Source organism: Sphaerodactylus townsendi, linkage group LG04 (assembly GCF_021028975.2).
Source record: "Sphaerodactylus townsendi isolate TG3544 linkage group LG04, MPM_Stown_v2.3, whole genome shotgun sequence".
NCBI classification, from domain to species: domain Eukaryota; kingdom Metazoa; phylum Chordata; class Lepidosauria; order Squamata; family Sphaerodactylidae; genus Sphaerodactylus; species Sphaerodactylus townsendi.
The window spans coordinates 83,615,456-83,641,471 of record NC_059428.1 but is presented as its reverse complement, the minus strand read 5'-3'; the positions used below and the strand labels follow the sequence as shown (position 1 = coordinate 83,641,471).

The 26,016-nt window shown below is 38.0% G+C and overlaps 1 protein-coding gene across 3 annotated transcripts in view; it reads left to right on the top strand.

Annotated features, from left to right (window-relative positions):
* CDKL5 (cyclin dependent kinase like 5) overlaps nt 1–26,016 on the top strand; it is an 82,416-nt gene that overhangs the window by 25,780 nt on the left and 30,620 nt on the right. For all 3 annotated transcript variants that reach the window (XM_048493646.1, XM_048493644.1, XM_048493645.1), the window contains exons 2-8: nt 10,272–10,486; nt 11,639–11,673; nt 14,871–14,916; nt 17,507–17,643; nt 20,151–20,271; nt 20,879–20,938; nt 23,361–23,451. In XM_048493646.1, the coding sequence (XP_048349603.1) occupies nt 10,423–10,486; nt 11,639–11,673; nt 14,871–14,916; nt 17,507–17,643; nt 20,151–20,271; nt 20,879–20,938; nt 23,361–23,451 (554 nt within the window). In that variant the 5' untranslated portion in view covers nt 10,272–10,422. The remainder of the gene's footprint in view (nt 1–10,271; nt 10,487–11,638; nt 11,674–14,870; nt 14,917–17,506; nt 17,644–20,150; nt 20,272–20,878; nt 20,939–23,360; nt 23,452–26,016) is intronic.

Here is a 26,016-nt window from a genome sequence, read left to right as displayed (position 1 = left end):
CTGCAGTTCACACAGGTAACTTTTTTTAAAGCTTTACTGAACCAGAAAGCTGGAAAGAAGGAACCCCCCCCCCCAATAATAAGTCCCCCAGGCCAGGAACTTCAGACTAGAAGGAGACTGGATATCTTGGTCTCAATGGGCGGGGGTGGGTGGGCTAGCTAGAGCAGGTTGGTCCAGTACACTGGAGGAAAACCTGAACCCTATCATTCTGCCTTTGGACTCACTTGGAATGACTGTGGACCTCCTGGGCCCGTGTAATCCCACACTGCAGAAAGCACACCAGACTCAGGCTGGTGTGCTGAGCTCCAGCAATGGAAAAACTTCTGGGATGCTAGGTGGCACATTTTGGAGAGATCTTGGGGAGCAGAGCCCTCAACAAATCCCTTTCAACAAAATCCCTCAACAAAAGCCAAGAGACAAACTGGCTAGGAGGTTCCTCAGGCAGGAAACATCATGGTGGGAAATGTTGTAGTCACAGTGGTGCCATCTTGCCTGCAAACTGTCGTTCTTCCTACAGACTTAACGGCAAACCTTTGGTCCTTTCCCTGGTCCCTGGCTACAATATTCCAGCAGGGCCTTGGGGCTGTAGGAGGAGCGGCTTCATCCCGATAGCAGCCTGAACTTCTACAGTGGGAAAAGCTGTGGGAGTATCTGACTGCCCCGCACAAGACAAAACCACACAGCCTGAGATGTGCGACAGAATGCAAACCCAAAGAGATGACTGTTTGTAAGGGAGCATTTTCAGAGGCTTCTACATAAGGCCATAAGTATCTTAAAATACCAACTAAAGGAGGAAGGTCAGGAGAATAAAAATTCAGCATCTGCTAATCTTGGTAATAGGACCTTTAAGAAGCCAGTGAAGCCTATTTCTGGCTGTCGTTTCCCAGAACATTTTGATACAGTCATCAAAAAGGAGTGGGCCTTCCCAGGTAATAGTATTCCCTAAATTGGGAAGCAATAGAGGATTTAAAGTTGCCTTTGATGGAAGCCCCAGAGGTGGCCCTTCATTCGGGAGCAATCCTCTAAGGATGGGGAGAATGTCTTAAAGGACTCCCTGGACCGTAAGAACAAACAAGGACAACAAAAGGTATATGAGGCCTCCTCTCTGGCAATCAGAGCCCTAGCTGTGATTTCAAATATTTCCAGAGTGTGAGTGATCTGGTCTGATAATCTTCTGCAAGATCAGGAGGCGGACTCCACATCTTTAAGATGATCACTGTTAAAGATGCAAGGGGTGTCACAGTTTATAGCTAACATCTCACGGGATTAAATACAGTTAAGTGCAAGATCCCAGGCAGCTACGGCTCTAATACTGAAAAACCTGTGATTGCAAAATTCGAGAGTCAACGCCCAGACCAAAGCTAACCTATGCTTTGGGGGCAGGCTGCTGTTTGGACAGTCTACTTTGGAAAATGTTCTAGTTGAAACTGAGGAAAAGAAGGCGATGTCCTTCTCTTCAAATTTAAACAAACCACAAATCAACTAAATGGATAGTGCAAATAATCTGACTGCTATAATATGTAAGCTATGTGTGAACTGTAATGGTCTGAACAAAGATATTGATGTGTGTACTATGCAGTAGTGTTGCTGTCTCTTTAAACACTAAGATGCCGGAGCTCACACAACAAATAACAAGACCTTTAATGGCATCAATAGACGAAATAAAACAGATATTCAAAAAAGGTCAAAGCAAATTCTAAAAATAATGAAATTACTCACGAGAGCTAAAAGCCCTAAATAAAAAATCTGGCGACCATCTCTGTGATATGTGGCTGTTGGCCACTAAGCAAATTTCATGATCTCCTCTCTGGTTTCTCCTTTAGAACAGCTTTGATTAAAAGTGACCGTATGGACTCCAAATCGTTACAGAACAGGAGTGCTTGTGCTGTCGTTTCAGGAAGTCCTGCTGAGCATGAACAAAGTCTTTCACATTTTGGGATATTTAGATATCTGCGTTCAGTATCAGCAGTTGGTAAAACGTTTAGTTGGGCTATTGTATTGGTGGAGAGAAGGCTTTGTCAGATTGCTCATGTATTCCAGTATAGAACCCAGCTTTGGTGGACAAATGCCATAGTGCAGGGGTCTGCAGCCTGTGGCTCTCCAGATGTTCATGGATTACAAATCATATCAGCCCCTGCCAGCATGGCCAATTGGCCATACTGGCAGGGGCTGATGATGGGAATTGTAGTCCATGAATATCTGGAGAGCTGCAGGTTGCAGACCCCTGCGCATAGTGCATTGGGGAGCTCTGAAACCCACACATTGTTTGGGCAAGAGTTTTTTACTCTGCTTTTTAAGTGAGTTGTAAAATAAGGTTTTCCTTCAAAATACACAACTACTTGTTTTGTAACCTTGATTTTTTTTATTATGTTCAGCATGAAGGTATAAAAGGTAATCAACACATTTCAAAGCTTAGACTTTGAGTTTAAAGAGACAGCAACACCATCGCGTAGTACACACATCAATATCTTTGTTTAGACCTTTGGAGTTTGCACATAGCTTACATATTGTAGCAGTCAGATTATTTGCACTATCCATTTAGCTGATTTTTGGTTAGTTTAGATTTCTACTTGTATTTACATCACAAGGTTTGTCTTTTTGTTCTGAGCTCCTCTTCAAGTTTGGCAGCAGAGAATACAGGGCCAGACCTGAGGGCTACCAGTTCATTGGCAAGCAGGAAATGGGCTCCGTCTCCACAAAGACATCTGCAGCCTGACTGCACCAAGGGAAGTAATCTGCTACAGTTTGCGGAGGTGTGGGAGATGACCATCAGTGACTCATGAGGGTGCACAGTGGTTTGAGAGCGCTACAAGATTGTGTTCATCTCCCCACCTCCACAATTAGAAACAATGCGAGATGGGAGCAACCTCTTTGGGGTTGAACCACATAAGCCAAACTTCACCAAATGTGGATACTCTTAACAGGAAATTCTCCTGAAGTCACCCTGCAAGTTTGGTGTCTTTACCTTGAAAAATGCCCTCCCTGCAGACAGAAACCCCCAGAAATTCCCTATATTCTCAAATGGAGCTTGTTTGTTTGTTTGTTTGTTTGGCCTTCTTTGTGAAACCTGAATATTATTATTTTTTGCTTCACCAATAACTTTATAGCCAAAATAACCCAAACCTGGATTTTATGGATTTTTTAGTTTTTTGTTCAGGTCTAGTATTGTCTTTTTATAATGTGACCAAAGTATGATAGTTTCAGTTTACTCATTTTAGCTTCTATGGAGAGTTCAAGCGTGGTTTGATCTAGAACCCACTTACTTGTGTTTTTGACAATCTGTAGCATCCATAAAACTCTCCTCCAACACTGTATTTCAAACATTGGTTTCTTTTTTTTCAACTTCCTTTCAATGCCCAGGTTTTATACCCATATATAGTATTGGAGAAGGCTATGTCATGAATTATTTTGATCTTAGTCGCTAGTGACCCATCCTTACATTTTTCTAGCTGCTTCATAGTTGCCCTTCCCAGTTTCAGTCTCTTTCTGATTTCTTCATTGCTGTCTCCCCTTTGGTTTTCTGCATATTCTGTCCTAACAATATCCTCTTGTCAAGAGTACAGATTGTACATCAAAACATTCAGTTGTTTCAACATACCCATTTCTTTTTGAAGCCAACCGTAACTTTCATGATTCACACAATCAAAAGCTTTGTTGTAATGTATGAAACACAAACTGATTTTCTTCTAAAATGTTCTCATATGTTCCAATAACCAACATAGATTTGCAATATGGTCTCTAGTGCCTCTTCCTTTTTTGGATCCAGCTGGAACATCTGGCATTTCTTGTTCCATATATGATGAGTCGTCGTTGTAAAATGTTGAGCATCACTTTACTTGCCTGAGAAATTAATGGTGATCTAATAGTCTTCGACATCTCCTTTTTCAGAATTGGAATGTAGATTGAGTGTTTCCAGTGTATGGGCCTTTGTTTTGTTTTCCATATTTGTTGGTATATTTTTGTAAAGATTTTGATGAATTTCGTAGCTTGGAATCCCTCGTAGCTTGGAGTAGCTCCCATCTACTTCTGATGATTTGTTTCAGTTGCTGTCATTGCAACTTTCACTTTATGTTCTAAACATGCACGTTCTTTTACACATTTCTCCTAGGAAAGAATTGGTCATCCTTTAATCTCTTTTGTATAGGTCTTCAAATTTTGCCAATTGGCACTTACATTTCTTATCCTTTTTCCTGTAGCTAAGAGTTTCATAAATATAAGTTGTCATTTTCAAAGTAACAGGCCTGCCTCAATAAAATATGTTTCTTATATCAAAATATCCCATTCTATCCATACTATGGCTTGTTCAGTCTAAAATGCCAAATTGAGTTAGCTGACATGTTGTAAATGACACCCTTAATTCTGCCGACCAACACATTTTTATATAAGGAGCAGCTGATCAAATTATCTCACCTTATAAGTCTCTACTTTCATTTGTGATGTGAATAATTTTAATATACATGTTCTCATTGGTGTCACTTTTTAAAATAGTATAAACAGACAAATGCCCTTTTTACTAATTCTGTAATTTATAATGCCAATTAAGGCTTTGGAATTGGAATTGGAAATAGTATAAACTGACTATATTGGCTACTCATTTTCTTTAAGAATTTCTACATTATACATTGGATTTGCAAGCCTATCAGATATGGTTGCAAACTATTTTAAATATGTTTCATGCATGTAGTACTTCCTCATAATTTTTAACTCCTGTTTGTTGGAATCAAACTTAAAAAAAACATTTCATTTTCTTTGTTGAATGACTTTTAGGCTATCTATAGTTTTCCTTTTCAAGGTGTAATCCCTTTGAAGGTATGAAAAATTCTTTTTCCCCTTCTGTTTGTTGTGTTCATGATATAATGCCTCTAAATCAGAATTGCTTTCCTTACCTTAAGTCTTTAGAACAGCAAGGAAACAATGAGAGCAAGCACTGTTACTAAATTCAGCCAGTAGCTTTTCACTGAAACATTGCCAATACCAAGTGTGCCTTTGTGATCAGATTCTTATTCCCTGATGTGCTTGTTTTCAGAGAAATATCTATAGTGATTCCTGCCCTTTTTACCGTTAAGCAAAGGCAGCTCTTACTTAGGCCGCTCTTACTTATGACAACTGCTTTCAAGTGCAACATAGAAAAATGGAGGTAATAAAGGCAATTTTTCTCCTTAATGGTTTGGATCCACTGTCCCTTTTTGACAATAGAGCATAACAGACCTCACTCCCTGTCCTGATGTACTAGAAAATCCTCTAATCCTCAGGAACAGCTTTTCAGAAGAGACAGCAGTGTCAGGAAAAACCTACTACATCAGCAGAGTTCTTCAAGTAAGTCCTTGTGTCTGGAGTTCATATCTGGAAAAAGTGATCAAAATCTAGCAAAATTAATAAATGACCCAATAAATGACCTCAGTGATTTTTGTGTGTGTGTGCACTTTCCATGTTGTAATGTGGACAGCGTTAGGCGGATTCTGCATGGGCCAAAAACAGTGGTGCGAAAACAGTGTAAAATGGTTTAAAAGGGTGTAAAAGGGTTTACACCGTTTTCACACCGTTGTTTTTGGCCCATGCGGAATTCGCCTCAGTAATGCTGAAGCTTACTGAGTGTTTTTGGCACTTTACTTTTCTAATGGTATGCCCACTATTTCTTGTTTGTGTTAATGTTTCATTGTTTCTGACTCAGTGCTGTAACTGTGTAATATATTGGTTAAGATGTAGTTTTAATTTTTGTTTTGATATAAGCTGTTTTTATTTATTGATTTATAATTTCGATTTATTTGCCGTCCTCCCCCGAAAGAAATCTGTAGATCATTTGATGGTGGAGTTACCATATGCTTGCTGGGTGTAAAAGATCTCTCACACCCAACCAGCCTTGCATGATGGCACTCCTGCAACTGATGGGAGAAAGAAATGGCAATGGCATGACATCATTTCAGGGTTAAACCTAGGATCACACCTTTCTAGGAATAACTAGAAATTCTGTGGTGAAACCATGGAGTTTCTGGCGATTCCTAGGCAAATTCCACATGGGGCAAAAACAGTCCATGCGGAATCTGCCGTAGAGAAGCGTGATGTCATTTGCAGGTTTTTTAGGAAGTGACATTACTCTGTCACTAACAGTCATCCCACATACCCATCCATCCAGTCTCCTGCTAGTTGCCAAGCTGGGCCTTCTGATCCTATTTGATGGGGAAGTAAGATACAGATATTTAAAATTGGTTTTGGAATTCAGTAGATAAACAGACTTCACTGTGCAGTGTGTATTAATGTCTTATCATGGCCATCACCTCTCCCATGATTCAAACAAGCACTGCCTCCTTTCTAGATCCTTCTTTCAGCATGGCTTCCCCTGAGGCCTTGACCATCTTTTTGACATACTATAAATGTATTGAACTTGTTTATTTTTATTTATTTTTATTTTTTAAAGTATAGTTTTATGTGTGCTTTGGGAAAAAACAATTCATATCTCCATTCTCTTGTATTGGTTGTTTCTAAATAGAAATAAGGGGCTGTTCTCAGTATAATGAGTTTTATGACTTGGGATCAAGCCATTTGGTTCACCAAAGCGTCAAAATTGAAATATGAGTTTTATCAATATAATGAAAATTATATTAGCCTGTGAAAAGAGACAGCAAGGGTGTCTCTTTTCATGAACTAATTTATGAAGTGGTGCCCTCAGTTGATTTCCTTGAAAGTAACCATGCTATAGTAACCTCCTAAACAGCTTATTTTTAGTTGGCATCATTTGGTTTGTGATGAAACCATCAGTCTCTCACAGAAGTATTTAAAAATAGATGACAAACCTTTTTTTAAAAAAGCAATCCCAAATCAATCATTTTTTTTCATTTCCAAGTCTATATGGAAATTGTAACATTTTTTCTTAATATTAGTAAATATAGGACATGTCTGCAGAGGTATACCTAGGGAAAAAGGAGCCCAGTGCAAAAATCTGAGTTTTACGCCGTGCCCCCTCCCCCCGCCCCATGAGCGGCCGCTGTGATGCTGGAATCCACCCCAAAACAGCATTACTTTCAATGGTGTTTAAACTAGGGAGACCAAATTTTCCTTTTAAATCCACCTTAAAGGGAGAATCTGGGGTCCCCAGTTTAAACAACATTGAAAAGTGATGCTGTTTGGGGTGCATTCTCCCCCACCCTGAAATGGCATCACTTTCAATGTTTAAACTGGGGACCTCAGATTCTCCCTTTAAATCCATGCCGAAGGGGGTGGATTTAAAATGAGAATCTGGGGAAATTTAGGGGGTGCCTGTTGTCAGGGGTGCAATTATTAAGATAGCAGCACCAAAAATTCAGAGTATCTTCAGGAGACCCTCCTGATGATACCACCCAGGTTTGGTGAAGTTTGGTTCTGGGGGTCCAAAGTTGGACCCTCAAAGGTGTAGCCCTAATCTCCTATTAGCTCCCATTGAAAACAATGGGGGATGGGGCACCCCCTTTGTGAGTCCATAACTTTGGATCCCCTGAACCTAACCTCACCAAACCTGGGTGATATCATCAGGAGAGTCTCCCCAAAATCACTGAAATTGTGGTGCTGCTAACCTAAAAACTGCGTCCCCTGCTGGCCAAGAATGGAAAAAAATCACTAAAAATACAAAAATACCACAAACAGACCTGCATTTCTTGTGCTCCCCCCAAGGGGGGCGCCCAGGGACATTTGACACCCCATGTCTCTATTGCACCCCATGTCTCCACTGCATGCCTGTCCTATAGTGTGGCGTCGGTTGTAAACACATCTAAATATGTGTATTACTTGTGGCCTTTCAGTTCTTGGAAAAAAACCTAATTTTGTTTTCAGGCTGAATAGTTTGTTCATTACTAGTCTAATAATGTACACTTGTTATGTTACCCATTTTCAGTTAACTATGGCAGTTTTCTTTTACATTAAGACAGATATTTTCATAGTGAGTATGTGATGCAGAAGTTTAAAATAGAGATATGTTATTTCATGCAGCACTTTTTTATAGTAATTGAATCAGAAGAGCTACTTTCTAAAGCAGAATATCAGAAAAATATTTTAGAATAACAGGTTTGTTTATTTTGAACGTTTACTTACAATTAGGAAAGCTACTTCTAAAAAAAGTTTACCAAAAGATGTTGAAATACTCTTTCAGTTTACCCATTTGTCAAGTGAAAAGTAAAAGCCTATTCCATCCAGAGTATTAACTGGTTTTGGCTTCTTTGCATTATGATTAAAAATATGAAAACATTGTAAAAAGCAGAAAACTTATTGAACAGACATCTGTCTTGATTCTCTTTTTCTGTGACTGTGGAATATAAATGTTAAATAAGTAAGATGGCTGTTGTGGGTATTCTGGGCTGTGTGATTGTGGTCTGGAAGTTTTTGCTCCTAATGTTTCATTTGTATCTATGTTTAGTATCTTCAGAGGTATGTTGTGGTATCTATCAATACAAACAAATAAAAGTTTTGCTGGTAACAAGCAAATCATGCAGATATTTGCTTAGTAACATTGTGTAGAATTCTTGGTTTAGCAATTCATTCTGAAAGCTAAGCTGTGCTTCAGTGCATTTGAAGATGTGACATGATGATAGATCTTAGGTATTCCTTTCTTAATAGGGCCAGGATCCTACCACTTAGTTCAGCTAAGTTTATTCCTTCTTCCGGCACAAATGGCCCTTCCACCAGCAGAAGAGCCCCTTCTATTGAATGAATTCTTGTTAGATTGGATGAAGGCTTCAGACTTGGCTAAGAGTAATAGAGGCCCTTTAATTAATTTATTCAGGAATAGTATTCGGTGATCTCCGATCTTTTTACAATTGTAGAGGATACCTGCAAAGAATAGTGATATATGTCTATTAAACTGATTTCAACAAGTGACAAAGAATTGTATTAAACAGATGTCTAGTTTAACAGCTACTGGAGAAAGAGGGCAAACAAGGTTCTGTATGGCTGCTTCTGCAATATATTTTGTCTCTTTAAGAATGAGCCTTCAAGATATACCAGTTTAAATGTAGTGGAAAGTAGCATCCTTGGGTGCTTTTGTGTATGTAGATATTTTCAGTTTCATTGATGATGTTGAGCTAGTATAAATATATCAGTGAAAATGAATGTATGTGAAGTTGATGACCACACTATTTGATACTGAAAAGGAGCTTCTGATTTAGCTTTCCCAATATTTTTTTAAGAAATCTGAATTTATCTGGTCTGTGAGAATAAAAGTAATGAAAATGCTGTTTTTCAAAACATTGTTACCAAGGTGATAATGCATTTTGAAGACATTCCTGTTAGTAGTATCGTGAAGGAAAAAGATTTTTCCAACTCAATTGTAAATTGAAAATAAAGGTTTTTAGATAATTTAAATGAAAAATAATTGTATTTTTACTAACTGACATTTACTAACTTAACACACACACACACACACACACACATATTAACATTCAAGTGTGATTTCAGTGTCAGAATGATTTTTTTGCCTCTTTCCTACCCTGGTTATACAAAGATGATTTATAACTCGTTTTCCCTGCAACACCATGTGGGAAAACTAAAAATAGTGATGCAGCTTCGTGTGTCTAGGGATTCTGAGACCAGCAAACAGCAATCATTGATCCACAGCAATGTGCTTATTTAATGATTTACATTCATTCCTATCCTGAAGCCTTGTTCCCCATAATTCGGTATGTTCCCAGGGAACTGAAACATTAAACGTTGTTTTGCACTGTCAGTGTATTCTTTTAGTCTGCTTTTCATTGAGATTTCAGATAACAATAACCATTAAATGTAGGTTCTCTGGAATTATGAAGTAATATGGAGGTATTTTGGGGAGAGGGGATTAATATGATGTTGGCACAAACTCCAACTTCCAAGGCAAGGTGGAAAACTTTGTATAGGCTATGGAGATACAGATTTCCTTTTCCTAAGAGCAGAATGACCAGTGGTGCATAGTGAAGAGCAGCACTGAGGGCAAGAAGTTATACGATCCGCTCTTTACATACAAACACTTGTGTATGCTTAATTAGAAGAACTGTCTAGATTGCATCAGTTTTTCCTAAGGAAGCAGAGAACAAAGTGCTGATTTTTATTCACTGTATCTCAGTCTTGGCATCAGAACTGTCACTTGTGGATTTGTTACTGACATAATGATGCATCTGGAATAATTTTCTTTAAGTAGATAACTTGTAGAGATCAGGTTAATAAAATATAAAAATAAAAGTACAGAGATGTTCAGCATGCCATGATTTATTTTTAATTAAAATGTTGTGAAACAACATTGGCTAAATCTAATGGTACCGTTTTTCCCCCCACAGGAATCTTTTACTAACCGAAAGTTAATATGGGAATATGAAACAGTATAATTCATTAATATAGAAAAAATGGTCTTCTGTCTGCTGCAAAGATTTCAGATATTCTTTGAAGTGCTATGTTGTACTACTATCATCCCATGAGGAATTTGTCTTCATGAAGATTCCTAACATTGGTAATGTGATGAATAAATTTGAGATCCTTGGGGTTGTAGGTGAAGGTAAGCATTTATCCTTAAACACATTTTAAATAGGAATTCAATGCAATCAGTAAGACTGACATAGCTCTGAGTCTAAAGGAAATGACTGCCTTAGGAAAGAAGTGATTGCATCTTTTAAATCAGTTGTGTTGATGATTGAAAAAAGCAATAGTTCTTCAGAGAACTGAAGTGGGATGATGGAACAATTGTAGTCCATAGGTTACATAGTAATTTAGATTGTTCTCCAATTATTTCTGATCAAACAGATGTTTGAAGCACAAATTCTGTGTATTTGTCCAGATGCTACAATGGGGCAACATGTTTCAGCTCCAGGCTATGATAGTTCCATCATTCTACCAAGCTCTGAAATTTTGTATTTTGTTATCAGTAAGTAGTATACTAAAAGGCTGGTTATATCTGATAGTGAACACCTGGAAAATGAAACTGTTTACATTTTGACATAGAACTTGCATAAATATTATGGAAGTGGTTTTGAAGTCACTTCCTCCATTAATGTTTGTTTTAGCTTTTGTGTTGCACATCTCTGAAGCCCAGTACTCACTAACATGCTGCTTGCTCTCACCAGCATGCTACTATCAGTATCTTTTAAAAAAGCAACAACTGATGATGGCCTCTTTCCCTTTCATAGGGCCGGGGAAAGAGTTGGAAACTTCCTAGACTTTGTCCTGAGCATCAAATATTTGTAAATGGGGCCATTGTTTTCCAAGTGTATCTGGCGCATCACAAGGGGCAGTACCAAGGAGGAGAGCTTGCAATCATATAGAGCTTTGGGAGTCTCTGGAGCTCATATTTGAATGTACAGACAAGGTCCTCTAAGAAGAGTAGAATGAAGAATAGAACTTGATGCACTGCATCTGTGGGCTCCTGATACCCGGGCATAGTGAAGGGCTTTGTTTTTCAACATAGAGACACTTTCATATTGTTTAGTGTAATTTTGCTCAATAAGGAAAGAATTACAAAATGCTTCAGAAGTCAAGTAATAGTTTTTATCATTACTAATATGAGGCTTGACTTACAATTGTTTAAAAACAAAATCTGCCCTAAATAATCCCTTGAATGCACCTATAAAAACTGAAATTGTTTTCCTAAATTCTGCTGGCTAATACACTTTTAAATTTTTTTCTCTTTTCCTTCTCTGCGGTAATTGTCTAGGAGCCTATGGAGTTGTACTTAAGTGCAGACACAAGGTGAGTAGACTGGTTAAAAGCTGTATAAAGGATTGACCTGGGGACCAAGTTGCCTGTTTAAAAAAATCCTCATTATGAGAAACATGTAAAAGCAAGCAGCAGAGAATAAACGTGTTCATCTTGTTTATAGAAAGTTATGGGCAGTTCAAGTGATGCTGGACTGAGTTGGGTTTCTAGTTATAATTAGTTGGAATTATTAAGTACAAATATCAATATTTTTCCCAACACTATTTTAAGGTGCTAACACAAAAGGCTTTTTCAAAAGTAGAAGACTGCTCTATCAGATTCTCCTACTATGTACTACACTATGTGTAGGTATACTGTTTCCTACAACCATTTTCTAGCTTTATTTTGAATAAATGATGTTTTGAAGATTCTTTGCTATGGTCTTCAGTTTCAAGTAAGGAAGTATCTGACTGCATTATTTTGTTGTGAGTCAGCCATTATCAGCCAGTTCTTTTTGACTTATTCTATACCTATTTCTTTTCTATGAATGAGTTAATACATGTTGCTAATAATGTAGGAGTATGTTAAATTTAGCCAAGTGATCTGCAGTGTAGCAGCAGCTGCTAGTTGCTTTTAATTATGAGTCTGTAGAGTATTACCACTATTTTGTAAATTTAATGGAAAGCGCATACAAGAATGACACAAAACTACCTCAGTGCAGAAGTCTGAGTCTTTAGTGGAAATCATAATTATAAAAATGAAGTTATTTTTAAAATAATGGCCAGTTGTAAAATTATTATGTAAAATTATTATTAAGTCCAACAAAAGGAGAAAACCCCTATGTTATAAGGTACGAAACTAATTTGAGTAGCTTAAATAATTAGTATTTTGGGACATGGTTGTTGTGCAATTTAAATGTCAGACTTCTCCATCACCATGCCAGATGGTTAAATTGCAAGTATTGACTCATGAAGTATGCCTAGAGTTGCCAAATTCCATGTGGCAGCTGGAGCTCTCCTTGGATCACTAGGTGACAGAGATCAATTTACCTGGAAAAAGTGGCAGCTTTGGAAGGTGGAGTCTATGGCATTATACCATATTGAAGTTCCTGCTCTCCCACACTCTGCCCAAATGGGCTCTATATCCAAAATCTCCAGGTATTTCCCAATCCAGAGCTGACAACCCAAAGCATGTATAAAAAGCAGTTAGGATAGAAATAAATGATGCCAGGTAAAATCTCTTGTGGTGGTGGAAAGTGCTGTCGTAGGGTTTTCAGAGTAAGGGATACAAGGATTGGTCTGTCATTGTCTGCCTCTGTGTGACCTGAGAAAATTCTAAGAGAACTGTGATGGGCTGAAGGTTACCCAATCAAGCTTCATGTGGTGGAGTGGGGAATTGAAGCCTGTGCTCCAGTTCAGTCTGCTGCTCTTAGAGAGGTTCAGTGGATAACAAAAAGTTAATGAATAATGCTATGACAAAAGGGAGGGGGAACTGTGCCCTACCCGCCCCTGGCATGTCCTGACACGCCCCACCCCGACACACACCCGGGCCTGCCTCCCTGTGTGATTGCAATGGTGGTGCCTGGGACAAGCCTCCCCGGATGTTCCCATTGCAGCTACATGCCTGGAATGATGAGAGCTGATCAAATACTATTAATCTCAAAACTGTAATCTGGCCACACTCACCCCCTCACAAGTACTTTTGTAGTCTTCTTTACACAAAGCACAGGAAATCATATTCATTCCCCATGTTCCTTGTCTGCAAACACACTAGATAACCTACAGGACTGATTTTAGGATAAATTGTCAGCATGTGACAGCTTATCAACCTAAATGTGGCAATCTTTTTTGATCTCTTATGGCTCCTCTGACTGTATGGATCACTTTTGTGTTTTGCAAATTTTCATTAAAATTCAGTAGTCTGCTTACCAGCCCACCAGCTTCCATGGCTTGCATCTTAAACAAGTGCCAAGCTAACTTCTTGGAACTAATTAACATTTATGGCAAATATGGAATAGTTCCATGCTTGTATAAAGAATATTCACCGGGACAGCCATCTGTAAATTCCTGTTGCATTGTGACTTTCTGATAAAGTAACTTCCTAAATAATTCTGATATTTCAGTTTCTGCAGAGATTAGTTAGAAAATGGCATTTTAAAAACATTCCAAGTTTTCTCACATACTTCAAAAAAGCATTTTGGTTTTCAGTGGAGTCACTGAACAGCTAAAATAAATAAAATAATTTAGCAGGGTTGATTAGTCCACAGATTTTAAACCATATTTCCTACCTGCAACTTGGATGATAGCAAAGATGATACCACCATTCAGAACCTAGTACTTCATGATAGGTACTGGCAAAGTTAAGGGACTGCTTTAAAGTAATGGTATAAATGGATTGCCTTTTTGATGCTTTGACAGAGGTACAGTGCAGAGGAAGTATTATCTCCAAAGGTGGTATGATCTCCAAAGCTGCCCCCAAAATTATATGTAGGGAGTAGGGGATAAAGGAAATAGTGACTGTTGGAAAAATGGCAGAAACAGAATTGGAACGTGGGGACATTAAAAATTCATGTGGAATATTTTCTGAGTTTAAAACTAATACCTCACTGAGTCAAAAATGTTTTAATATGGTTAGAACTAGGGTCGCCAGTCTCTAGGAGATCTAGGAGTCTGTTGCAACTGATCTCCAGGTAACACAGATCAGTTTATCTGGTTACTTTGAAAGATGGTCTTGATAGCATTACATACCCTGTTAAAGTCTCTAGATCTGGGTTGCCCAACTCTGGCGCTTCAGATGTTCATGGACTACAATTCCTATCAGCCCTCACTGGCATGGCCAATTGGCCGTGCCAGCTGTGTCTGATGGGAATTGTAGTTCATGAACATCTGAAGCGCCTGAGTTGAACTCCCCTGATCTAGATATTTCTGAGTCTGGACCTGGCAACCCTAGTTAGAATCATAGAGTGTGAATTTGTGTTCTTATTTGTGTGAATGGATGCCAATTGTCCTAATTTCTGAATATTAATATTTATTATTAAATGAGCTGAAGATGGAGTTTACTCTAGGTGTCATTTAAAGACTTTGACATTGTGCATATATCACATGTAGTTTTATCTTGCATTGCAGAGTATGATGATTTAGAATTATCTTTTGTACCACTCTTGCTTTTTTTGGAAGTACTTCTGTAAAATGAAACTGTATTGTAAGGAGTAGCCTTGATCTTTCTGAGAAATATCTGTCTTTATTTTGTAGGAGACGCATGAAATTGTGGCTATTAAAAAATTTAAAGACAGTGAAGGTAATTTCTCAACTTTCTTGTTGATTCGATCTAACAATGTAATGCAGTTACTCCAGTCTAAGCCCATAGAAATCAAGGGGTTGGATCCCATCAAAAAATGTGAGCCTAAAAGGGAGTGATTTCTATCATTTCACCCATTCTGTGGATAAATATTGTTTTCACTTTCAGTCCCTGGTGCCCAAGACAATATAAACTTCCAAACTTATGAGAAACAGTTTGTTCTTTACCTAGTTGAGAATAATGGTTCTGCACAACACAGACTTGTGATTTTGCACAGTAGATACACAATTATTGTTGTATCCCAGTACTTTTGCGACTGCACATAATTTTCTACTGTTGCTGAAAAAACATGGTTGTATATACATTACACATGTAAATCTTCAGGAGGCCCCCAGATGCACACTTATGGAATCCTTTTGTGACTTTTATGATGACTATACTGCCATAACCCTGAATCTTGATTCTTTTAATATCTTCTTGTAATCTCTTTCTTTAATGTCTTCCCCCTTGCTATATTCCTTCAGTTCAAACAGGCTCCTTATATGTATGTATAATGTTTTAAAAGTGTCAAATAGTGACAGGACTATTCATCATGATCTCTCTCCAGATTATCAATTACATGCTGTTTAGATGTCATGTTACTGTGAGGCGAAAATTGATTTTCCGTATTTACAAAGGCTGAAATATGTCCTTCTTTGACTCACGATACAGAATGGTCCAAACTATATATGTTAGAAAACCATTTTCTGATAATTGTTTTGCATTATTTCAGTGAATAAATATATCTGTGTAAGCAGATTTAGTTTTAGTTCACAGATTTAGTTCACAGTTAATAATTTATCAGTAAAAAGAAGAGAAATATTGATTAGATCCTTTTAATATATTGGTCTTAATACAGACATACATGTATGCTAAGTGCCTTCTTTACAAGATATGATAGACGAGACTGAAGAATGTCAAAATAACTTTAAAATAAAACCTAATTTACTCTGATTTTAAATAATATTCTCCTTGATTTCATGAGTTAAAATTATCTCAGTGTGCTTTTAAAAAAGAAATAGAAACTCAAGCTACAAATATAGCACATTTAAAAGATTTTTCTTTTTGTGGAAGCCTAGTAGTGACTGTAGTCTTTCAGTCTGATCCAAATGTGTTTATTCATAAGTAAGCCCACTGAATTCACTTGTATTTACCACCCAGTAAGTGTGTTTAGCGCTATGAACAAGAAGTTGACTACATTTGACATGGTACCCATGTATGTTGACAGCTTCTACTGTGCTATAACAATGAACCTTGGCAAGGGCTGCCTTGCAGTAGGGAAGAGGTGACATTTTCCTGCAGGGTGTTTTCAGACCCCTTTCAGTGTCCCAGAACTGTGTTTATGGGGTTAACGTAGGTCCATAATATTATCAACTGTTGATTTGGAGTTTCAGAGAAAATACTGTCAGGGGAAGGCTTAAGTAAATACCTTCCTCTCTTCGCTGCTGCAGGTTTCCTCCTCTCAAGGGCACCTTGCGTGAACAATGGGCTGTTTGGCTATTATTGCATTAAGTTGCAATGTGGTATTTTTGACTACATTTTTTTTAAAGATAAGATTATAGCACTGTTGTTGCAGCAAATAACATGTGAAGTTCACACTGGCAGTATTCAGACATTGTCCTTAAACTGAAGATAAGTAAAAACCTGCACAAAATCCCAGCTTGTTGACAAGCTTACCTGTCTGGCTTCTTCCTTTCTCTTCCTTCTGAAGTGGGGGATCATCATTTAAAAGACATTCCAGAATGCTGGCTCTGAGTTAACCAGAGTTAGTTTGTCTCCCATCAGCTGGGATCATATGTAAACATCCTCCTTGGGTCCTAAAATAGGAAAAAATCAGCCATATAAATATTTTAAATATAGATATTTAAATAAATCATATATTTTGACTTTTAAAACCATAGTGGGAAGGAACTAACTCTAGTCAACCTGATGACTTGCATTGGTATGCTTTTGGTAAACAGACCTCATTTTTAACCAAGAATGTCTGCACGAGAAGGGAGCAGTGAGCTGTGTGTTGGCTGGTTCATGCACATTTTAATATAATTGCAGTTAAAAGGAACATCTGATGCAGTAATTATGGTATATGTGCAGCCTTTTGGCATTTAGTGATATGTATCAAGGAACCACAGTGGCTAAAGAATGTAATAGTCCTCGTGTTTGTCCTTTAGCTGTCCTCCATTGCTTAAGCAGTTGCTATGGTTGGAAATGAAATAATTCATGAGCATCAACATTACTCTTGAAGCTACTGCAGCAGTTTTACAAGTGGGAAAGGAAAGCCAAATCCCATTAAGAACGTATGCCGATGTATATTACAATAATGTGTCAAGTAGTTCTGTAATTCTTTAAGAACAATTGTCTGATTATGATTTAGTCCTCAAATTGATGAAATTGTTAAACATTTTACATGAGTACTAGATTGTATAATAGAACATTTCACTTGGGGTCAAATTTAAGTGAAGTCCTGCCTGTTTGATGTTCCAGGCTAAACAAATTACTATAAAAAATATTTGTTGAGTATCATGCTCTTATCCTACTACTCATTAAATTTTAGAAAATGAAGAGGTCAAAGAAACCACTTTGCGAGAACTTAAAATGCTTCGTACTTTGAAACAGGAAAACATAGTGGAGCTAAAAGAAGCTTTCAGAAGAAGAGGAAAACTTTATTTAGTATTTGAATATGTGGAAAAAGTAAGTTGAATTTGTTGAAAAAGTAAGTTGAATTCAGGAGAAAAACTCAAATATATTAACATTAGAACTGAATTTTAAAAAATACTCTGTATGAAATTATTTCCTTTTATCAACTTATTACTAAGCACTTGATTATTTTTGTTTACTGTGGTCCTCAATACTGAGCAAAAATGAAATGTGTATATATACACATACATAAATATATATACACTTACATGAATACACACACACATATTTACACATACATATATAAAAAGAAACGTGTACCAATCACACTTTTTCCTTCCATTATCTTCATTTCAGTTTGGGCTGGAAAAATGGTATCCTTCCTTTTGTCATAGTTAACACAGCAGGTTACTTGTCCTTATATTTTATGGCCCCAATTTTTTCATTGAGAAACTGGATTCTTGAAATTGTCCTTCCTGCCTCTATCAGCTTGCTTCCTTCTGTCAACTTACTCCCTTCCTACTCTTCCTCAGTACACCACATCAATCTGAGCAGCTGGGTCCTACACCCCAGGAAGCAACTTTCCTGGATTCAGAATGACTGCCAGAGGGAGGGTGAATGTGAATCTTTTCACAAGCAAGACACTGGATCCAACCCAATATACATGGGTTACATGAAACAGTTTGGACAATCATATGAAAGTTCCAAATAAAGATTGCCTGGTGCATGCTAATCATCCCACTCTTTCCACATGTATGCAGTTTGACAAGATGAGTGATAAGATCACTACGAAGTACATACTAGGTACCTGGAGATCTCCTGCTATTACAATTGATCTCTGGACAGCCAATATCAATTCCCGGGGGGAGGGAATGGTTGCTTTGGAGGGTGGACTCTATGGTATCACACCCTTTTGATATCCTTCCCCCATCCCAAATCCCACAGTGCCCGAACTCCATCTTCAAAATCTCCAGGTAAAATCTTAAAATCTCCTAGAGCTGGCAACCCTAATACTAGCGGATATGTTTTCCAGAAGAGATAATAAAAAACATAGGATCTTCCATGATGGTCAGGAAGAAGTTGTTGTTCTGCTCTGGCTTGTTCAGCATTTCCTTCTCTTGTCCTTCATGACGTAGAAGTGAAGTCTTCCAAAATCAGGAGCCTGTGGAAGCGGGAGACCTCCCCCCAGGGTTTAATTCAAGTTTAGAATTGCTGTTTGGGGTAAAGGGGCAACCTAATTCCAGTTTAGCAAGGCACCTATATTCAGCTATCATGGTGAATTAAAAATTGATAGAAATATTTTGAAACCAGGAAGCTTTCAACTGGACTCTGTGGCTGCAGGGAGGAATATGCTGTGTTTGTGTCTGTTTGTCATGATAGCTGAATATAGCTATTGTGGATAGGTGAAGATTCTAAGATTCTTTGTGTCCATCCTGTCCTCATTTTTTTTAAACCCCTGTGCTATATTTTGTTTAAAAAATGTTCCCCTTGCAATCTCAGCTGTTCTTTTCCAGTGAGTCATGGGAAAACTGCAGATCCTGCATATGTGCTTTAACTAGAGTGACTAATGCAGTAATGCAACAATGTATTCAGAATTAAAAGTAATTGCTTCCTTTATATCATAAGTATAGTTGAATTGTCGTTGCAGTTGGGCATAGTTATGGCTTGTCTATCAAAAACTGTGAAGTGACTTCGGTATTTTGGTAAATGTCCTAATACAGGTGTGTTCTAAAATTACTAGTTATCACATGTACCAACATTAAATTTTTCTGTGGTGCAGTATTTTCTTTTATGGTAACCTGTTTTAATACATGTGTGTTTGCATAAAGTATAATTCAGGCTTTAATGTAGAAGCAAATATATGTGAAAGATGAAAAGTGTAAATATATCTGTATAGCGTCTAGCATCTACCTGTACTGATATGTTGGAAGTCTGAATTGACACTCCAGTACTTCATTCCCTGGTAATTGGTGATGACACAGTCTGTGGACCTTAGAAACTGAAGCAAGACTAGAGCACTTCCAGATCATAGTTTATATTTTTAATTTCAGAGTCCAGAAAGTTAAATGAAAGTCTCATGACTCTTGACTAGGAAACATAAACATGTAATTTGTCCACAAACACAATCTTTGAACATTTTAAAATGATTTTGGACTAGCTTTTAAAGGAGGGCCAATTACCGTATGTTGGATCATAACATTTGGGTGAGCCAACTGGGGGAAAGATGCAATGAATTCCATAATAAATCCTTCTCCCGTCCAGTTAAAATCAAGACCTTCTAGAATGCATAGCTGCTTGGAACATCAAAATGCAAATTCAGCAGTGCTGTGAGCCATGACAGAAGTCCAGAGTTTTCTTTGTTGGTTGTCCAGCTTGATTTGTGGTGTTATGCTCATTGTATCCATTGATGTGGTGAGAAGTGAGAAGCATGTAGATTTTTCTTTGAAATAAGATTAGATTACTTTATCTTATTATTAAATTAGTACTTCCCGGTGAGAAATTACATAATTACTTGCATAATAAGTTTTGTTATTTTTTGATTTGTGGTGTTTTGCTCCTAGAACATGCTTGAATTGCTAGAAGAAATGCCAAATGGAGTTCCACCTGAAAAAGTAAAAAGTTATATCTACCAGTTAATTAAAGCAATTCACTGGTGTCATAAAAATGATATTGTACATAGAGGTGAGTGAAACAGAAATGAGAACTGTTTAATACTGAATTTTGAAACTCAGAGGCACCAGGGAACAGAGTTATTGGACTTAAGAGTTATTGAAACTTAAGGATTCATGGTGTATTTACTTCTGCCAGTATATAATTCAATGGAAATAATTTAACTTATACTTTCAATAAAAATAGAGTTTTAACAGCATCTAATTGACATTTCATTAACAAAGAAACATAGCTTGTGCACTGTGAAAATCTGCATTTTTCTGAGGATAAAAGAACATAATTTATTATCAGGATAGTGTGAACCCACCATCCCATTTCTTTAAAAATAATTTCCTTTAAAATAAATGTAATTGGAATTACTCAGTGTATGATCATGTGCATATTTAGAAGAAAGGAAACCGGGGACATATCTAACCACAGTATAGTGCTTTCCTCTGGAAAAAAATATTTCACAAGTGTATGACTGTGGTGGAATTTCAGAAAATAACATTAGTTAATGTACTTTGCAATATAAATAAATGGTATGACATATCTGCAATTTTAAACCAGTCAGTGTCAAAAAGTGTCAAAAAGTATAACTCAGTGATGTTAACTTTCTCGTATTCATTTAATATTTTAGATATCAAGCCAGAAAATCTCTTAATAAGTCATAATGATATTTTGAAATTGTGTGACTTCGGTAAGTTATTTTTTTCTGTTGTGTATGCTTATTTTACAGCACTGTTTTATTTTGAAGGGCTATCTCTTAGAACTCATAGTTTGACTTGCAAATTAGAAGTGGTACCTTATTTGAGACAGATTGCTAATTTTAACCTTATATTTTTGAAGGTATATCAGCATGTTACCTGTTTTGCTAATTATACTCGTTTCTGAAATCCTTGTACTCAATTATTTCATATAAATTACGTGTACACATGCATAGTACATAAATAACAAATTACTAATTTTGTTGTACCAGTACACTTAAGCTTTTCTGGAGTACCTGAGGCTGTACTCTAAAGCTGTTGTCTTCAACACTATAGATTGAGTGCATGACAAACCTCAGTAAGAGCCAGAATTTTTTTTGCTGCCTTTTGAAGGACTTGGCTGCTATGGCACCTGTGTATGCAGCAAGAGCACCTCCCTCCTGCCTCTGCACACGTACTGAGAGGAGGAGTAGAATGGCAAGGCAAGTTAACTTAGTGGTGGAGATAATTCCTCCATGACTTTGCTCCATGGTTTCTTCCTCCCTATGGCATATCTCCTGCAGTGTTAAACTTGTATTTTCTGTACATAGCTCTTTTAGTCTGCTACCTGCAATCTGGCCTTGATGTTGATGGGGGTCTGACTCTTCATATTCCTATCATGTGATTATGATGTCACAGGCTTGCAGCTCAGTAGGACTATGATGTCACGGGCTTGCAGCCTGCAAAGATCTGCAAAGTTCAAAGATCTCTATTCAGAGCTGAAAGTACAATTACACTTGTAAATATTTTGAGAAATTGATCTTTCCCTTCTGCAGCCATGACACAGTTGCTTTTGCAATGAGAAGGTTGGTTATGGGTTAAAAGTAAAATATGGGGCTGCACAACTCTACTTAAGGTGTTCTGTTCCCTCTCCCCTGGAAGCTACAAACTCCCATACCACATTCTATGCATTTCCATAAGATATTCTAGCCCTTACAAATGGATTTGGGGAAGTGATACTAAGGGGGCCACAGGAATTCTACTGGGCAAGTGGAACTCAGACCACAGTTCCATGTATCCAACTCAGTGGTCTAAATGAAAGTTGTAGGTATTATGATTTGATTATCTTGCACCTCTTTCAGTATTTCTAAAGTGAACTTATATTGAGGTTTTCCTTGTATGCATATTAGTCCTAAAGGGCTACCAGGCTTCTAAACAGGCTTGAATTTTAATTGGCTATTTTATTTAATGTATTCTTATCTAATCACTTGTGGACAACATCTTTTATTCTTTTCTCTTCATGTACTTTACTTTTAGTGAAAGAATCCCTGTAAAGTAGGAAGTCCCTTGCTAAGTATCTCAGACAGTTCCAATTACAAATAGCTGTGGTATGATTACTTGTAAAATATTCTTTTTAGGTTCTAATGTCTTGAACATTTAGAACACATGTATTTTTTCATTCTGTTGTCCAAGGAATTCCAAGTTTCCTATAATCTTTATGTCAGGGTTCCCCAATAAACAAACCACTGATAGTATGCAAGCCATAAAACACAGCTTACCCATTACTTCTGATCTGTTTTAGAATGTGAACCTGGGAAGATGGTGTGGTTTTAAAAAAATCGTTTATAGTTAATGTAGTTAACTAGCAGTGTAGAGTTACTCAGGAGGGTCAGATGTGTTCCTAGGGATAGTTAAAGGCAGAGTAATTTCAAACTCAGCTGACCTTTCCATGATCTCACATGCACTCTAAAGCATCCCCCTGAATCCTTTGCCATGTACTGGGTGATGTGCTGAGGTTTCTTTCAAAAAGATACTTAATTGTAGAAATGTACTTGTTCTGTACCATTGTAATATCGGTAATAAAAAAGGTTTTTTGATTGCTTGGAAATCTAGGTGCAAGTCCCAATGAACTCAGTAAATATGTTCAGAATTACCTCAGATATGTATGGTTTTGTCAGGTTTCAAAAAAGAGTCCAGGAGCTTTACAAAAGTTCATAAGAATCTGTGGATATCTGCTGTACACTTGCTGATGCTGCATTTGGTATAATCCTTAATATCTGCCAAGGCACACATTTGTGGCGATATCTGCCAAGGCACACGTTTGTGTGAGTGCAGTATCTTACTAGTATAAGAATACTGAGCATAGACTAATTGTATATCTACTATGTTATAGAACAGAAACTATTTTTAAACATCTTATTGAAGTCTTTATGTAAAGTATGCAAAGGGGATCCTATTTAGGATAGCACTATAAGCATCTACCCTAAAGGTAGGAATTGACAGAACCCACTATGTAGAGATGGCTTGTAACCTAAGCTTGTTAATAGGTTGGTCTTCAAAAGAAAAAAGGTAGATCTAAATCACAGATGCCATTTTGATTGCTGATGTTGTTTGGTACATTTTGAACATTTTATTGAAGCAATGATTTTGGTGCAGGTTTTGCTCGGAATTTGTCAGAAGGAAGTAATGCTAACTACACAGAATATGTGGCCACCAGATGGTATCGTTCACCTGAACTCTTACTTGGGTAAGTAACTTTCCAAGGGATTACCATTATTAATTTGCAAGCAATTTCTCTGTGCATTACTTCTAATACATTTTATAGTTTTTAACATAGTGAGCATCTGTCATCATTTGGCTGGTTGTGACAATTAGCTGTTTTTGATTCTTAGTATTAAACTGATCTTGTTTTCTTCTTGAATGGTCTGGAACTCTCATATCTACAGGACCATCTCCACCAACATATTCTCCAAAGAACTTTACCCTCAACTGGGAATCTTGTTGTGGTCCATGTATCAAATATTATCTGGCTGTTCTCAAACAAGTCCAGGACAGTCTCGGCAGTGGCCCCTGTAGTTCTGTATGGCTTGTAAGACAGAAATTGTCCCCCAGGCTTATAGTTGAGGGTGGCAAAGGCATTATATAGAGATGGTGTTATGCAGCGGTCCCTACGCCTGGACTCTCTATTTATTCCATCATTTTCCTTTAGTTGCCTGTCATCAGCACCACAACACTTTTTCACTCCCACAGAAAACACTGATTTTAATATAATGTGTGGGATAGAATTAAACATGGGCACCACAGTCTTAGTTTTAGTTAGGGTTACAGGATGTTTGATATGTAGTAACACTGCATTTTGTATGTTAGCACTCAGTATGATCTCAGATTTGTATGGTAGATTATTGGAAGCTGCCCTGAGCCTGGCTTGGGCCAGGAAAAAACAGGATGTAAATCAAATCAAATAATCATCATAATGGCCTTCATTTAACTATTTATTTAGGAAAAAACTGTTGTATAAGATTTATGACAAACTTAGAATAGGGAGAAATATATTATTGCCATAGGTGGTCACTTCTGAATGAAGTCGTTACGGACGACGCAATGAAGAGACAAGACGCAGCGATATCAGGGTCCGGTGGAGAGAAGCCAGCAGCTAATCTGCCGAGCTGGGGTCCCTGGCACCTTTTATTAAGGGTTTGGGAAGGCGGGAGAGTGGGAGAAGGTTGCACAATTCATGACTCATTGGGGCTGCGTATGTGCGAGAGGAAACGTTCCTGTTTGGCCTAATCCATACCTGGGGGTATTGAGACCCTTTGTTTGGGGTATCTTGTGACCCGTGAGTCATAGGGGTCTTGTGATGGGTGTGCCTGTGCGCCCAGAAGGGAACAGATGGTGCAGGCATTCCTGTGCACTTTCTGAGACTCTGCTGGGATCGCTGGCTCACCCCAACATCTGAAGCATTCCAGGAAGGCATGTGTTCAACTTTTGTCTTCTGTTCAGTACCACATTGGGACTGTGCGTGAGCAGGTTTTTCTCTAACGAAACTAAACTAGAGGTTTTTCTCTAACTAAAAATTTACCAAGGAGGAACTCTCCCTCTTGAAGCCATTGCTGAGTTCTGAGGGTGGAAAGTCCTCTTAGTTTCAAAGCTTTGGAGATCATCTCCTCTGAGATAAATCTTCAAAAAGCATTATTTTAAAAAGTGTGACCGTTTTGTCACTAAATTCCACATTCAGATGAGCATGACCATTGCCGTCTGTTTTGAGAGAGGAGCACAATATGACTGTCTGTAGATTATGCCAACAGTTTATACCATAGGTAAGGAGGGTGAAACTGACTTTTTGGCAGAAAACCCTGTCTTTTGTAGATACACCACTTTGGCAGTTGAGACCTCCTTCTGTAGTCTTGGATCCCATTCTGAGCTTCATCAACACTATTCTTGCTCTCCTTCTCCCCTGGTTCCAAGCAGCACCTCAGAACCACTGACAAAAAAGACAAAGGTCAAAACCAAACACCAGGAGAAGTCTAAGTTTGGACCCAAAAACATTGCCACATGCATTTGGTTCCAGTTTTGCTTCAGACGTCTGGGGTCAAGGAAGCATTTGTGGCATCGCTGAGAACACCTTCCATACATTCTGTTTCACCATTGTCCGAAAGAGAGCTCCCATTGGATCAGACACCTTCTAAAGATATGAGACCCTCTTGGTTGAATCCATCTATGCCAGTTCTTTGGTCCATCTTCCTGTCTGCCAATACCATGGCAAACATACCTGTACTATTTGTCCCAGCTTACCTACCTGATTGAGGGATATATGGTGCTCCTGATCCCAGGGACCTTGATAGTTTATTCCACTACTGTTGCCACCATTCTGAGCATTTGAATCTGAGGAAGAGGAGGACATTGTAATAGGTTCCAGTTTGGAAGCCTCTCCGATCCTTCTCCAGATGAACAGAAGGGTGATGGAACACCTATCTGCCCATGTAAAAATTAATGCTTGTATGAGGAAAAGATGGTTAGAATGCCACAGGCATTGGACGTTGGCATTACCTTTACCAGACAACAACCCAGATATAGATCCATCTCTGTTCAGACTCTTCTGGGACTTTGGGCGGGCTGGTGGGCACGCAGCATGTGAGGTGTGTGGCCATGTGGGGAGATTTTCCACCCCTCCCCCACATGACCAAATGGCCTCTGCCCGGGGACATGTGATCCCACACGTCCCCATTGGCGGTACGCCACTGTAATTCTGTGTTACAATGTCTCCCATCTTTATCTCACATCCAGGAGAATATATTGGCCCTAGATTTCTTGG